This window comes from Scomber scombrus, chromosome 22 (assembly GCF_963691925.1).
Source record: "Scomber scombrus chromosome 22, fScoSco1.1, whole genome shotgun sequence".
In the NCBI taxonomy this organism is placed as follows: domain Eukaryota; kingdom Metazoa; phylum Chordata; class Actinopteri; order Scombriformes; family Scombridae; genus Scomber; species Scomber scombrus.
The window spans coordinates 14,102,501-14,118,309 of record NC_084991.1 but is presented as its reverse complement, the minus strand read 5'-3'; the positions used below and the strand labels follow the sequence as shown (position 1 = coordinate 14,118,309).

The window sequence follows — 15,809 nt, the reverse complement described above, 5'->3', positions numbered from 1 at the left end:
CAATTTCTGATTTCACTGTCCTTATTCTTTCCCTCTCCTCCTAGTGCTGCGGTGTATGATAGGAAGAGTGTACCGACCCTGCTGGGAAGTATAAATGTTTTCCCTCCTTGCGGCCGCCCGCCTCCAAATGTTCTGTAAAATTTCTTCCTCATGTGTTACACTGAAATGCATTTCCTTGTAGAACAAAAAAAAACACACACAAGCGTGTAAAACAAAATAAAAGTTTATTGAAAGTGATTGATTGATGAGTGATTAAATTAAATTTCAAGAGCATAGTTGAAGCTTATATGCACCACATTTTTTACAAAAAACAAGACTTAAACTGATGTGGAAATGATTAATTTCTTGGTCAATAGACAGACGATTAATCAACAACAGTTTATGTCATGTTTCAAGCAAAAACGCCAAGTATCTGCTGGTTCCCGCCTCTCAAATGTGAAACAGCAGCTCCTCCCCGTTCTCTGTATTTTGGATATATTTAGATTTTGGGTGGTTGATCAAAACAGTTGACTTGGAGACATAACATGGGACTCTGGGAATTCACAAAGGATATTTTTCAACTTCCTCTTGACATTGTTTAGACCAATAATTAAAGGAATAGTTCAAACATTTTGTGAACCAATCTTTCCAAGATTCAGTTGATTAACAGTCGACTGATTAAGTAGATAAAAAAATATGATAAAAAAATACTAGCTTTAGCCCTAACTGGAACATTTACACACTATGTACAAACCATTTTTGCTACTGGGAGAAATGAGCTGAACAATACACAGCTGCTTCAACAGGAAGTCCATATACCGTCATGAAACCAGTGCGATCAGAGTCGGAAAAAGCTGGTTAACTTCCCCTGTCCGGCTATCAGCTTCTTCTTACTCACGCCCTTGCTGACATTCTTTACAGGCATTTTATTTGGGACACTTGTGGGCTGTTTTTTCTCTGGAGGCTCATTTTCTGCTCCTACATGTTGGTCAGAATCCACCTGCTTCCTCTTGTTGCCCTTGCTGCTGTGTGTCTGACTTTTTCCACTTTTCTTTCTGTTTCCCGGGCCTGCACCTCTGTTCTGGGCATTTCCACTTCTTGCCCCGAAAGCAGCCCCTTGCTGTGCAATGCTCTGCTCTTTCTGCTTTCTTGGACATTCAAAGGTTGATTTGGCTGAAAAGAGTGGAAAAAGGAAGTGAGACAACCTGCTAGAAAAATCAATCAATCAGTACAGCATGGAGGGTAAGCTCAATTCAACAATGTCAGTAACTTAAAACATCAACAGATATTAGACACATGATTATCACAAAAGACAATAGTCACAAATTACAGACAACATAAGATTACTTTTTAACCCATAAGAAGAAGAACGAGATACAGAAGCGAGTTACAGTGCCGCCATCTTGGCCCTTTTTTTCCCCCAAAGAAAAAGAGGGAAAAAGTTGTGACGAAGTTGCTGACGTTAGCTCAGAGTTTAAGCAGGCTGTGTGTTTATTCTATGAAACTGAAATTGAACATTTGTCATGTAACCTGATGGAGCACAGCCTGAATTCCCACAGAACAAAAGACAGAAGGGGAAATGGGCAAAAAGTCTGTGTGAGTGTGTGTGCTTTTTGGTTTTTACTACAGATGTGGGGGTGAGCAGGTTTTATAGAATGGGGATTCATTTAATGGCTGATGGTAAGTACCAGTCCCAGAGCTGGGACTGGGAAGGGTTCAAGGCTGGAGCTGAGAAGGTGTGCCTGGGCCTCGGTCCAGCTGTGTGGCGTCAGAGGAAACAGAAATCTATCCCAGCAGAAAAAAAAAAAAACGCTGCACGGCTTGTGATAACATTTTGAGCTGCTCTCAGCACGCAGTGAAGTACATAAAGTAATGTGTTGAAAATTAATATGTACCTGTGGCTGTTTCCTCCTCCACCTCCTCCTCCTCCTCCTCCTCCACACCTGGGGTGGTTTTGTGTTTGGGTGCTGGGTGCACACAGGTAGGGACCTGGCTGCTGCTGGGGAACTCCAGCACACGGCTGAGTGGCAGTTCTTCATCTTTGTATGTGCAGGCAAACTGGGATCGGATGACTCGTGCTTTAGCCTGGAATAAACAGGAAAAAACCTTTTTACACAGTTGATATGACATAGTGACAAGGTTGTTGAGTATCAGTGACTCAAGGCAGGTGGCCAAGCTTTTTGGCTTTTACTTTGGACTTTTGAACCAAAACCCCCTCCACTAATTACAATTTCAAGACGTTCTTTCCCACTCCTGCATGTTTTCAAGTGCTCAAGAAAAGGGAAGGGAGTGCCAAATGACATTTGATTCACAGCCATGCTTGCACAGTGGTGCTTTGAGCCAAAATGTCATGCTCACAAAGACATGTTGATGTTTAGCAGGTATAATGTTAACCATGGTTACCAGCTTACTTTAGCGTTTTAGAACGTTAACATTTATTTATTAGCACTAAACACAAAGTACAGCTGAGGCTGGAATAAAAGTCAGACATCATCAAATTCATCCTGAGGGGAACATGAATGCCTGTACCAAATTTTATGAGAATCAATTCAATAGAAATTGAGACATTTTACTCAAAACCACAAATGTCAACCTCATGGTGGCGCTAGAGGGAAAGTCAAGAAGACAGTAGTTTTTATTGTATGGGGAGCATGAAAGTCTGTAACAAATGCAATATCAATCCATCTTATAGTTACTGAGATATTTCAACCTTGACCAAAGTGGTAAACCAGCTGATCAACATACATTGTCATTCCTAGAAGCATTCTGCTTATATGGCTATAAAGTGAGAAATATGTTAAAGTGTGTTGCACATCTAGCAAAGTGTCCCTCTTATTTATGACAATGTGGCTATTTATTGCCCTAGCCATTGCTAAAGGTTTGCACAAAATACATAAATCCAAATGCACACTAGGTGTCGAAACAGGCTTCATTCTTATCACAGTCAAATGTCTCCAAAACAACAGCGTATCACCTCATCAAAAAGCCATATTGGACAGATAGTTGTAAAAAGTGAATGATACTGAAGACTTCAATCCAAGCCCTGGGGCACACAGATCCACAGCTTTCATCCACTGTTTGATCTACGCCTGCTTGGGATTATCACAATCCAAGGATTTCACCCTTCAGGCAAGTGGGCCACAGTAGGGAGGAGAAATCGGAGGGAAAAAATACAGCTAGCAAAGCTGGGTGGGTCTATAAAGCACAAAGGGATCAAAGCCTTTGTGCTTTTCAAAAGAACTTCTTAAAAGAGCACCTAAAACAACACTAAACCTAAGACTGAGGCACACTTCAATAATGGAGCTAAAAATGTATGATGCCCTGGTTGCATGCTAATAAAACATATCTGAAACGCCCCAGAAACAATGGGAGGGGATGGAAGAGTGAACACAGCCAAACTATGGCTGTGTCTCAATTCAGGGGCTGCATCCTTGTAAGGACGCATTTTAAGGCCGATTACGTCACAATGCCGCGCGAAGGCCTGTCCCAATTCGAAGAATCCTCAAACGCATGCCCAAACGCAGCCTCAAAATGCGTCCTTGTTTTCCCTGTTTTTGAGGATGCACCGCTACTATCCTTAGCGGCCTCATATATCCCAAGATCCTTTGCGCGCCGCTGTTCAGTCCCATAGATATATATAGAACATGTGTTCCATATATATCTATGTTCAGTTCCGCGAAAAGAACAATGGTTGTTATTGTTAATAAATGTTTATGTTTTTATATGGTATTGTTATAAAATAAAAATATTGTTAATTGTTACACGTTGTCTTTTCCATTTAGTATTTACAATGTACGTACAATTTTTAACAGGATTAGCAAACATCATAAAGTGCTACTGTTCAGGAACAAGGGATTTAATATTTTCTCTAATATTTTCTTTTATTAACAAAGGATGAAACTTAACTCTACAAGGGGGCCGTTTTAACTATTTACAAAAAATACATCAAAAATAACTATTTACAGATTATTATTAGAAAATGATGTACAATTATGAACAAACTATTAACAAAATATGTATTATTAAATACAACACTACTACAATTCCAAATTATTTAAAATAATAAAAACAATACATTAATAAATAATAACATTAATAATAAATATATTATTTATTATTATAATTTATTATAATAATAAAAAATGAAAAAAATTATGTAATAGGCTGAGCAGGAGTCCCTGGCAGTGCTGCTGGGCTGGATGGGATGCCACAATAAATACCCTGGTGTCTTCTGTGGTCAGTGGGACATCATCTGGGCTGGTATTGGCTAGTTGTGTAAGATGACGGTCTACAACTTCCGGTTTGAGGACGGTGGGCACACGCATTTCCGGTTTTCGACGCCGTCAGTGTCTCATCTAAAAATGACTTTCTACACCCGTTGCCTTCAGGATCAGAGGCAGCATTGGCACTGGTGATCCGCACCATCTTAGTTCTCACAGCAGGCTCCACCAGTCGCCAAAAAGCTTGGAAATGCTCGTATGATGCAAATCTAATAATGAAATGATAATCACTTTAAACTTTTTTAGATTATGGTTGTTAACTATGCATTACTGAGAAACACAGTCTCTCTCTCACACCCACACTCACTCCCTCACAGACACACACGTTAATTTAATGTTATTCCGAAAAACAATGACCAACCTTGTGTAAAAACGAATATCTTCGTCTGATCCTGCAAGGCGTTGAAGCCCAAAACGAGACTGCAGCTGTAACGTTTCAAGCTGGTTTTGTAGCTCCTGTACTTTTTGCTTTAGTGCTTCGTTCTCGCTTGCCAAGTCATCTGACATTACTGATGTCATTGGAGTAACGCAGTAATCATGCTCACGCACCACCTGCACTTCCATCTCGGAGTCGGAGTCAGACGCTGCTATGTCCGGGGAAGGGCATCTCGGCCGGCGGACCCAAACATTAAGCCTCGGTGCGGGTGTGGTGTAGTTATTCCAGGCAAACAGAGAAGGTACAGCTCCTTTGTTTAGCCTTCTCTGTCCCCCAGCTGTCACAGCGAAGTCACCAGTCTGGAAATGCCGACTACAGAGGCGAGTATTTTGGGTGGGACTGAATTGGTCTCTACGGATCTTAATGAGCCTCTGAGCCCGTACCTCAGGATCGATTGGAAATCGATGAAAACTAATTTCCGAGTTGTATCTCGACGAATTAGCACATCGAGGCACACAACAATGAAGAGACATTTTCTTCTCTTGCCGTTGATATATCAACCTCTCCTTAATCTTAAAAACACTAATTTTCGCTATCTAACTATCTAATGGCGCTTTTCCACTACACCGTTCCAGCACGACTCGCCTCGACTCGCCTCGGTTCTTTTTGCGTTTCCACTAGGGAAAGTACCTGGTACCTGGTCCTTTTTTAGTACCTGCTCTGGTGAGGTTCCAAGCGAGCCAAGCCGGTACTAAAATGTGACGTCGACACACTGCTGGCCGCTGATTGGTAGTTTTCGCTGGAAGAGTCATGAGCCGTCCCACACAAGAATCAAACCCGGCATTTTTAAATACCGATAACAGCGTTACAACCATAGTTACAGCCATACGGCTCAATTTTCTTGCTTTGTGTGAGACAGAAAGCTTCATACAGCAGCAAGTACACCATCGCCTCAATGTCCTCCATTGTTTATGTGTTTTGTGTCGCGTATAAAACGAAGTCACGGCAGTTTCGCGGAGCCGTGCTATGACGACCCCGCCCACGTTGAGTAGGTACTTTTTTGTAATGGAAAAGGAACCGTGCCGAGTCGAGGCGAGCCGAGGCGAGTCGTGCTGAAACTGTGTAGTGGAAAAGCGCCATAACTATCCACTTCTTCCTGCTTCTCCACTACAACCGGAAACAGTCGTGCCAACCATGGAACACCCGGAAGTTAAGAGACGCCATCTTGTGCACCAGGCCAATTCAGGGTGTTTGGGGGTCTGGTCTCCACTGTCCACTAGGGTTGGTCCGATGGACCAACCCTAGTGGACCACTAGGGTAAGTGGACCACTTAGCTCAGGCGGCTTTATGTGGTCCCCTCGGTATCTTGGGTCAAGCAGTGTTGCTTTGCTCATCATCCACTGGGTGGCAAAAATAAATATCCGTTTCCTTTTCTTTTCTTTATTTTCTTTAAATAACATGGGTAGTATTTGAAATATTTGTTATAATAATGAAATTATATGATACTCTAATAACTAAAAAATAATAAAATATGTAACATCTCCAACCACCACCACCACTTTTTCTTTCTTCTGTTTGTCTTATTCTTATGTGTTTTTCTTCTTTCTTCCGTTGAGTTTTTCTTCGTTTTGTCTTCATTCTTCTGTTTGTCTTATACTTCTGTGTGTTTTTTCTTCTGTGTTTGCCTTTCTCGTCTTATGGGCGGGAACAGCTGGTGACGCAACCAGGAAATGCATCGAAGGCTAGACCGTCCCATTTCACAACGGTTGATGCATCCTTCTGAGGTTCCTCAATAGCATGCGGTCGTCGAAGACCGCGTCCTTACAAGGATGCAGCCCCTGAATTGAGACACAGCCTATGACTGAAGGGGAACATCTAATCCAATTACAACAGGTGGGAGCCCAACGTGGCACCGTGTGGTTAGACGGCCTTCATTCCTCTGAGGAAAGCTGTCCTCAAATAACCTCTCCTGCACACCGCCTGACCCACGCTGGAGACACATGACCAAGACATTCCTGATAATACTTTCAAAAGCAGGTGCAAGCAATTTCTCAGATATTGTGTTCTCATATGCAGGTGATAGACGAGAGAACGGGTAACAGGTGTGCCTTATTACCACCAGAGAATGATGGAATCGCTCTGAAATAAATGTATATAGTATTATCATATCATCAAAAGTTGATAACATCACAGAGGAGCAACATTAAACTGGCATGAAAGAGTTTTTAGCTCAAGTTTTTTTTTTCATTGCTGTTTGGATCATCTGTGGCACTGAGAGAAAGATTTGGAATTGTCCCAAAAGCAGAAACTAAATCTGTCCATTTCTGTGTGTGCCAGTTGACGTCAGTGCATGATGAAACTGCTGGAGAAGTCTGGGATAAAGTCATTCAGCAGACAACAGGAAACAATAACCTTTCAAGTTTCCCTTGCTAGTCGAGTTACGCGACTGATATGGCATCTTCAAAGTGAAATTGATGCAGAAAGCTTCCGCTCACCGAGTTCAGGAAGCGGTGAGCTGCCCAGGGACCATTACAGCGCACTCAAACAGGAAGGCAGCCAGATTGTGGGGAGCTAAAATGACATCTGCTAGCGCAATCAAATAAAGGAGCCATTTCACAAAATGTGTTTGGCATACATGTTTCACAAAGAGTTCACACAGCGGAGCTACTTCATGTTAAAAGCGGTCCAACCTTAAAATCTAAAGCTGGTTTCGTCAGTATTTTTTGGGGTGACTCAGCAGTATCGGAGTGTATGTTATGATACCTGCAAAGTATCTGATGAAACAATCCTCATAGCACACAAAGTCAAGTGTGTAGTCAAACTATTCAAAAATTAACATCCAGCAGAAGGAGAATCTGCCAAAAATCAGTCAGATTGTCTCACTCTGACCCCAAGAAGCATTAAGGTAAAGTGACAAAACAGCTGAGCCAGGAAGGAAGGAAGAGATATCGATATCAGATATACATAATGCTTCATTGTGCACTGTAAGCAAATGGATCTGAGCCCTGACAATAGGATAACTTATCATCAGGATTGGTTAATGGTTTGAATCCCCTATGAATAAGTAGTTTTATGCCACGGATTTAAACAGCACAGTCAAACCAACACTAAGAGCTAAAACACAGCTGTGCAAACGGGAACGGTGGAAGTCAGTTAAGATGTGAGCTTCAGCTAAGCAAATAAATGTTACCTTGGGTTTGAGCAGGTCTAGCCGGCTCTGGACTCGGTTCTTTAGGGGTTCTGGAGAACATCCAGTAGACACTTCAGGGGATCTGAGAGGCGAGCCACAATGAGAGGCAGAGACAAGAGGTTTATAAATTATAAAAAAGTGAGAAGGTTACCATGGTCACACTTTACCAAGAAATCTGCCCACATTTTTCTTAAATGCTGCTCTCTCTTTACTGCTGCTTCATATTTTCAACATGTGGGAGATGTTTTCACTAGACTGAGCCGATGTTGACCTTTTGCAACAAATTGGATACAGCCATCAAATCATCCACCTCTGACAATAATGTAACATTTAGCATAAGGCTCCATGTTATAAAGATAGTACAATGCTGCAAAATGATAGTGCGCCACAAGAGGTGGTGGTGGTAAAAGCAATATTGTTTCCACTCTGCATGCATTTCCTTATCTAATGTCCAATGTTAAGAAATCTGCAAGAGAACAATGATGCAGATGTTGGTGCTGCAGTTGTGCTAGATCATCACATTTCTATTAGAGATCAATTTGTCAATTGTTTTACTTATTAATCAAGTATCAGCAAAAAGTGAAAGATGTCCTAAAATGTAAAAAAAAAAATACAGAAATTGGCCATCCGAATTTCCTAAATCTTTAAGTGACATATTCAAATATCTTATTTTACTCCATCGAAAACCCAACAATATTTATTTTACAATTATTCATCCACATTTGAGGAGCTGGAACTAGCAAATACTTGACATTTGTGTTTGATACCAAAGTTCATTCTGAGGGGGATGTAAATGTCTGGGCCATATTTCATGGTAATTCATCTAATATTCACCCAAGCCATTTCGCTCACACCCACAAGTGTGGCCCTACTTAAAAAAGTCAGAGGCCATCCACCCAGTTGATGTTGAGATATTTCACTGGATAAGTGAAAACTTTGACCTGCTGGTGGCGCTACAGGAAGAGTTGGGCTCTCTAAAGTCAGTAGGGTTCATTCATATGAGGATCATGAATGTCTGTTTAGTATTTGATCTAAATCTGTCCAGTAGTTGTTGAGATATTTCAGCCACTGCCCTTAAAATCTTGATAAAATATCACTGTGAGCCTTAATATATATATATATATATATATAAACTGCCATATTAGAAATACAAAAGTAAATGAAACCCCAGTTTGTACTGTAATGACCAACCTGAACAACATTAGGACACACGTCCCCTCAGTTCCACTGAGGACGGGCTGGTCCTCACCCAGCAGGTCTGCCTTGTTCTTACACGGAGGAGTCAAGGCTTCTTCATCCAGTAGCGCCATGAGGACCTTGATGGTGTCCCGACCTCCGAATGCAGTGGAGTGATTCACCGCGTAAGCCTTTGGCTGGAGAAGAACAACACCACAACTTCAGTTAGTGCACTGTCAGCTCACACAGCTGAAAGTCAAAGTAGATGAAGTGGCTTCGCCATCAAAGTATAGACTTCACGAGACATGAGAAAGCCAAAACTTTAGCTCGTTGGCTGGAGAGCAGAGGCTATACATTACCCTGGCAGGGCTTATCCCCGTCCTGCCTTCATTAGCAGTCTGATTCTGGATCTGGTGGATCTGGCAGATCCTCTCCTTCAGCTCCTTTGCAGTCTCTTCAGCTGCAGCACACACTGGATCCCCACTGCTGCGTCCCTTCACCAGCGCTGTCCTGATGGCGGTCACCAGCCTGGCTCCACAGACGCTGAGATTTAAGCACAGTGTCGATCACAATGACATCTGCTGGGAGAGCTGTATTGTTTTGTAGGTAGAGGGGAAACTTGTTTTGGAGAAGAATTGACTCTTTCTTCTGCTGAATGCACAAATACACGCACACACGTTTTCATCTGGATGGAATTAATAGTGTTCAAGAGTTCAGCCAATATTTGCCAACATGAATAACTCTCTCCTAAAACTGAAAACCAAGAAAAGCCAGGGCCTTACTCTGAATGCCTTCAAAAGATATACTGCAGCTTCACTTTCAATTAATTGGACACTGACTTTAAGGGCTCAGAGTAATTGTTTCGGTGTTAACATCCAGTTGAGCTTTATTTCATTGTAACGCAGCTTTGCCAATGTTAACAGTTATGGAGCAGAAAATATGCTCCAAATCCCTGTTAAAGTCACCCTGGGCACTGTCACTGCACTCACCGATGGACTGTCAGCAGAGAACTCCAGGATTTTTTTTTTCCTTTATAGTTTTGGGGGAGATTTTTGTCCATGCTCACATATTGTCTTGCACTGCGTGTCCAAAAATCATAGCAACATATCACTTCTGTACATTTCTAAACAGGCATGTGCATTAAAGCATGTAAGACGCAGTAAGGTGGCGAGGCGGTGGTCTAACCCTGACCCAGCTCTGGTGTGAGGGAGCGGGGCTCAGTAACAGAATCATTTGGGAAAACAGATGTTCACTGAACAAGGGGCCCTGAACTCTCCATAGTAGGTGTTTGTATGAGGAAATACAGTACTCCACTGAGAGTGTAAAGGCACAGACTGTTGAAAGACACGTGTTGGCCGAGTTCATCAGAGTCTCATCAGCCTGCATGAACTGAGAACTCTCTGAAGAGCAGTGAGAACCCAATCCACTACTACACAAACATCACAATGTGTTGTTATGGCTCGACCGAGTGGAGCTAGAGTCGCTACTGGGACTGCTACAAAGGGTGCCTTCAACAGCTTCACCTTCACGCTCGACCCTCTCATGATTGAATGGCTAAATCATTTCTGATAACCACTTCTGTTGTGGTGCCAAAAGGCTTCCATGTCCAAAATAATCTGTAATGGTATGGAGAATGATCTGTGGAGCTCCAGATTTGATGATAATTCATCAAAGTAAGCACACCAGACAGGGAACACGTTAGTTAACAAAGACAGGCTTTGATGTAGCGAAGATGAACATGCTTTAGCAATTCAAATGTTATCACGAGAAGAAGTTTAGATGGGAGTCATTACAGGGTTTTGAAGGAAATAATAAGCTGCAGTGGGACAGGTGGATTTTATGATCACAGGTGTGATTCCAGTGCTTCGGCTGTAAAATACGCCAACCGGTATCAGTTCAGCTTTCTGAATTTAAATCAAATTCATGAAAATTGAATGGACCACACCAGAAACTGAGGAGAGGAAACTGAATTATTTAACCTGAATTTGAATTGCAGGAAGAAGTGAAGCAAATCCCATTCAATAATAAATTATGAGATTCATTGTATTTGACTTCAGTCCCTGCCAGATACTGAAGCATGCTCAACTATTCTGGGAATTGCTGTATGATTTCTCTGGAGATGAAATATGATTACATAAGATTAAGACTACAATCAATTAATTGCAGCGTTTTTTCATGATGTATTATTTGAAATGGAAAACATCATCAGATTGTCAGTCTTGTGTTGTTTACGATTATCTACTTTAAACTAGTGATTTATGCATGACTTAAGATATTAGAAACAAGGGGGGAAAAAACGACTGCGACCAATAATATGTTTCAGAAAGCGTAAAGACTACAATCCACCTAATCTTGACATGTTTAAATTGATATTTAGCCGTAAATGGAGAAAATTACATTGAAGACAAAAACCATTGCAGTACTGTATGTCAGTTTGGTTACTTTCAGATGCATATTGTAATTCTCAGTGATTTTGAACTGGACCACAGACAGGAATATTGCAACAGCTCTAAGTGGCTTGATGGTCTCCTGCACCAGGCATCGCGTCACTAGAACAAACCAGGACTGATTAGTTCCTAGAAGTCTCCATGCCGTGTGGTGGTCCAAATATGCCGTCTAATCTTTTTTGGCTCTCAGATGCAATATTATATTACAAAGTAGGTTCCCGGACACAAAAAAAAAAAAAAGTTATACAGTAAAAAACGCTAACAGTACTACTGTGAATCCACCAGCAGTAATTTCAATCAGAAGGGTGCTTTTAGTGTCAGTTAGGATCATCTTAATGTGTTTTGGAAATGTTTTGAAGGAAAAGAATAACAACAAAAGCTACAGTCTTGTAGGCGTGTTTTATCCCTGTAATACTTTTACTTTTTTGTCTGTATGGTAAATATGAAGCTAAAGCCAGCAGACGATTAGCATAAAGACTGGAAGTGGAGAAAACCGCTAACCTGTCTCTGACAAACAAGATATAACGTGTTGAATGTTGTTCAAATTAGAGTCACTGGTAGGAACATTTTTAAAACTTTGGATAGAGCCAAGCCAGCTTCATGCTTCTTGTCCTCATGCTAAGCTAAACTAATCGGCTGCTGCTGTCATTTCATTCTTAACAGACAGATATGAGAGTCCTATCAATCTTCTTATCTAACCCTTGGCAAGAACATGCATTTCTTAAAATGAGAATCTATTCATTTAATGTATAATGGCTTGATAATCTGTGAAAAACATGAAAATATATATTTTACAGTAAAAGATGAGTCATTTGTATGAGTCATTCGAGTTTTGAGTCATTCAATACTTCTCCCTTAGTCTAATATTTGAGCTGCAACTCTGTGACACTTTTACTCTAATTCAAAACTGAACTGGAATCCGTTGGGAATTTACAGCTTAGCTCTGAAGGGAGCACATTCATGCCTCCCAACTTTTACAGCTGATTCTGTCACAAGCAGGGAGGCATTACCTCAAAAGCAACAGAAAGACAGGGAGCAAGTGGAAGCCTGGATTACACTGTATTGTGTACCTTGGGTCAGGAATCTCCCCCAGTATTTCCTCCAGGTTGTCTAGAAACTGGACAAAGTCAGACAGGCCTTTGACATGTTTCCTCAGTGGGTCAGACTGAGCTGGAGCGTAGCCCTTCCCTCCGAGCTGGATGGCCCTCACAAAAGATGTCACAGCCTGCAAATGCACCAAAGAGGATTACTCCAATTTTAAAGTCAGAGTTTTGGTTTTCATGTTATGTAAAGAGCGAATACATCATCACTAAAGCCTCAAAGAATGCCTAGTGTGGATGTTTCTTACCAAGAAGAGGGAAGTATTGTTGTTAAGTGAAGCGTGCTTTAAGTCTGTAAATGTCTGTCGTCCGAGTTCGCGACTGGGGACGTCTAGAGTCAGCGCCACGGCCATGTCATTCTTGGAGTTCACGAGCAAAGTCAGATAGGAGCAGAAAACCCTTCTCACTGCCATTTTCACCTATTGATAAAAGACAGAATACACAGCCATTTTGGGTTGGAGGCTGAAAACAAACCCTTTGGCTTGATGCCAGTCCAGGTTGTGTTTATCAACTACCAAAAAGGGGACAGTAGCTTTACTGCCTGAGTAACAGCAACTGACAGCTCGTATTAAACTCCCAAAAAAAGAAAAATTACGTCACCCTTAGCTGGTAGTGTAGCAGCAGCGAGCCTCCACCAAAAACTCATAAATTTGCAAGTGACAGAGAAAAGTGGAGAAAAGAGACTGTTACAGAAGCTCTTGGCCAGCCACACATTGTGTTGTGTTTTAAACATCTGCCCAGTAATTGAATTCACATTGCACTCTTAAATCCAAGTGATATGATCTAGAGTTCCTGTCAATAAGAGCAGGGTGGATTCCAGACAGGAATTAAGTATGCTGAATTTTGGAGAAGTCAATGCATGGATTATTGCCAGCGGGAGAAAATGCATTTCATATTACAACAAAAACTTTTATATGAGGAAAAAGGGCGATTCTTGTGGCCATTTATGCACATATTGCACCTTTTATTAGTATGAAAGAGTATAAAAGCAGTACCTGTGAGCTGCAGGGCCTGTCTCTAGCAGACGGTGTTGACGGGACTGAGGGGTCAGGTACTTCTAAGATCTCTGTGTTGCCTGATAAGAATTCAAACAGCTGGATCTTGGCAAAAGAAAATAAAAAACATAATCAGAGAGATAAATTAATCGGCCTTATCTCTAACTCAGTAGCCAATCTGATCTACCACAATCAACATAATCAGTCTGATTTCAACCAGCTCCGACTCACCTGGCTCACAGGCTTGTCTGGGTCCAAGTCTACTCTCAGCTGTTTATACATGGAGAGGATATCAACCAGGTCCACAGAGTTGGAGCGCTTGAGGAAGGATTCGTATGCTTCCAGGATGAGATCATAGTTCTCCAGGCGTGCAGAGTTGGGGGGTGGCAGGTGAAGTTTGTGTAACAGTAAGTGTTTCCAGGCCATCAGGACATCACTCAGATCCACTTTGAACTCTCCGCTTTGCTGTCACAGGAAGAGAGAAAACAGTGAAAGCAGCAGCCATAATTACCGACGGCCTGGAACCAATCAGTTCAAAAGCAGAAAGACCTTCTCCTACAAAAATGGGCCATGAGCGGACTCAGCCGGAAATCTGCGGTAATGTCATCAGTTATAGACGTGATGACAGTCAGCCTGATGGTTCAATTGAAATGATGATGATGATGATGATGATGTGGATTGGGCTCATACACACGGGGCAGATTACTTACAGCAAGTACATAGGAGAACACTGACATTGTGTTATTCCTTTTTCATTGAAAAGTATTTTCACTTTCTCGTTTATTTACTGACAATAACCTCAGCTTTTAAATTATTAGCATTCACAAATGTACACTTGCAGAGCTTCATACTGAATATGCCTTCAAAATTTAGATAATAAAAGGTTATAAATGACCCCACACAGGTCCTTTATGACTACTTTAAGCATACACCACCAGAAATGTGTTTTGGATTTACAGTATGTAAAAAAAAAAAAAAGTGTATAAAAAGAGTATATTTTTTATTCAGAAGCTATTTGACTTGTGAAAAGCCACAGTCCAAGAAATGGTTAAGTTAACCTTGTGTGTAGATTAATAAATGCTCTTTTTGATATAATGGGGCTCTTGGTGTTGGATATTGTTGGTCAACTAGGGATTGGCAATGCTCTTTTTTCCCGTTTTTCCAGATTGTTTTTTGAGTGTGGATGAATTGTGCATATTGGTGTTTTCAAACTCTCAGATTGGCCCTTGAGGGTTGAGCAAAAGGATTTTGAACCTAACTGAACTGTTACCTGTTTATTTACTTCTGCCATGGCCAGCTGCAGCACCATCAGCATGCTATCAGCTCCATGAATGGTGGTCCTCTCTGACTGTAAAATCCTGTGGCACTCTCTCCTGAAGGTTTTCACCATCTGCTTTAAATGATCTCCTGAAGTCTCCATTGTTACCCTTATAACAACACACACACACACACACACACACACACACACACACACACACACACACACACACACACACACACACACACACACACACACACACACACACACACACACACACACACACACACACACACAAACAAAACAACACTTCAGTCGAAACTTGTGCAAAACGTGGATTACTGACTCAAAGATAAACATGTGAAATCACTTAAGTCTAGAGTAGATTTCCCTTTTACTTGAGTGCATCAGGCAAAGGCAAATTAACTCTGAAGGGGCAAAAATAAAGTGAGGTAAAAACAAAGTACAAACGTAATCTGTGACCGGGGTGCAAAGATTTATGGTCTAATCGTCTTGAAAAGAGGCCTGGGTGGCACATAACTTTAATTCAACATTAATTTATTCCATTTAACAGCTTAACTGTACGTCACTCCCAACCACATGCGTAAACATACGACTTTGCTAAGTGTATCGATGTAATAAATCACAAACAATGTTGATTAAACGATGCAAACCTCTAATTTTTGTAGTCGGCTCCAACAACAACAACACACGTCCACGACGGAGGGCAGCTGTTTTGAATTTTTAAATTGCCCGTGACGTCCACCGCCTCTCGACCAATCAGCTTGAAATAAATGAGATAAGCCAGACGGTGGGAGCCGTCCTTGAACACGCGATATTTATCTCATATCAAACAATTTTTTTACATTTCTGAACGCTATCATTAATTATTTGACTTAATTAAAACAGTTTACTTTAAATTAAATGGAGACACTCTGCGAAAAAGACGGGGTTTTTGTACACGTTGGGCACAGCAACCCCTTCACATTTTGGACTCAATGGTACAAT

At 41.4% G+C, this 15,809-nt stretch overlaps 2 protein-coding genes across 2 annotated transcripts in view; one reads left to right on the top strand and one right to left on the bottom strand.

The window, feature by feature from the left end:
• The window catches only part of LOC134004295 (insulin-like growth factor I), a 30,859-nt gene extending 30,671 nt beyond the window's left edge, over window positions 1-188 (top strand). Inside the window, exon 5 of the mRNA XM_062443518.1 lies at window positions 45-188. Within this exon, the coding sequence (XP_062299502.1) occupies window positions 45-94 (50 nt within the window). The 3' untranslated portion in view covers window positions 95-188. The remainder of the gene's footprint in view (window positions 1-44) is intronic.
• A 77-nt stretch (window positions 189-265) lies between these two features.
• Window positions 266-15,501, bottom strand: parpbp (PARP1 binding protein). Its single transcript, XM_062443515.1, has 11 exons — window positions 15,476-15,501; window positions 14,814-14,970; window positions 13,775-14,008; window positions 13,544-13,648; window positions 12,797-12,967; window positions 12,519-12,673; window positions 9,361-9,544; window positions 9,017-9,198; window positions 7,826-7,907; window positions 1,875-2,064; window positions 266-1,152 (listed from the first exon to the last, which is right to left on the bottom strand). The coding sequence occupies exons 2-11, from the start codon at window positions 14,961-14,963 to the stop codon at window positions 818-820; spliced, it is 1,788 nt and encodes a 595-aa protein (XP_062299499.1). The 5' UTR covers window positions 14,964-14,970; window positions 15,476-15,501; the 3' UTR covers window positions 266-817.
• Window positions 15,502-15,809: the final 308 nt, after the last annotated feature.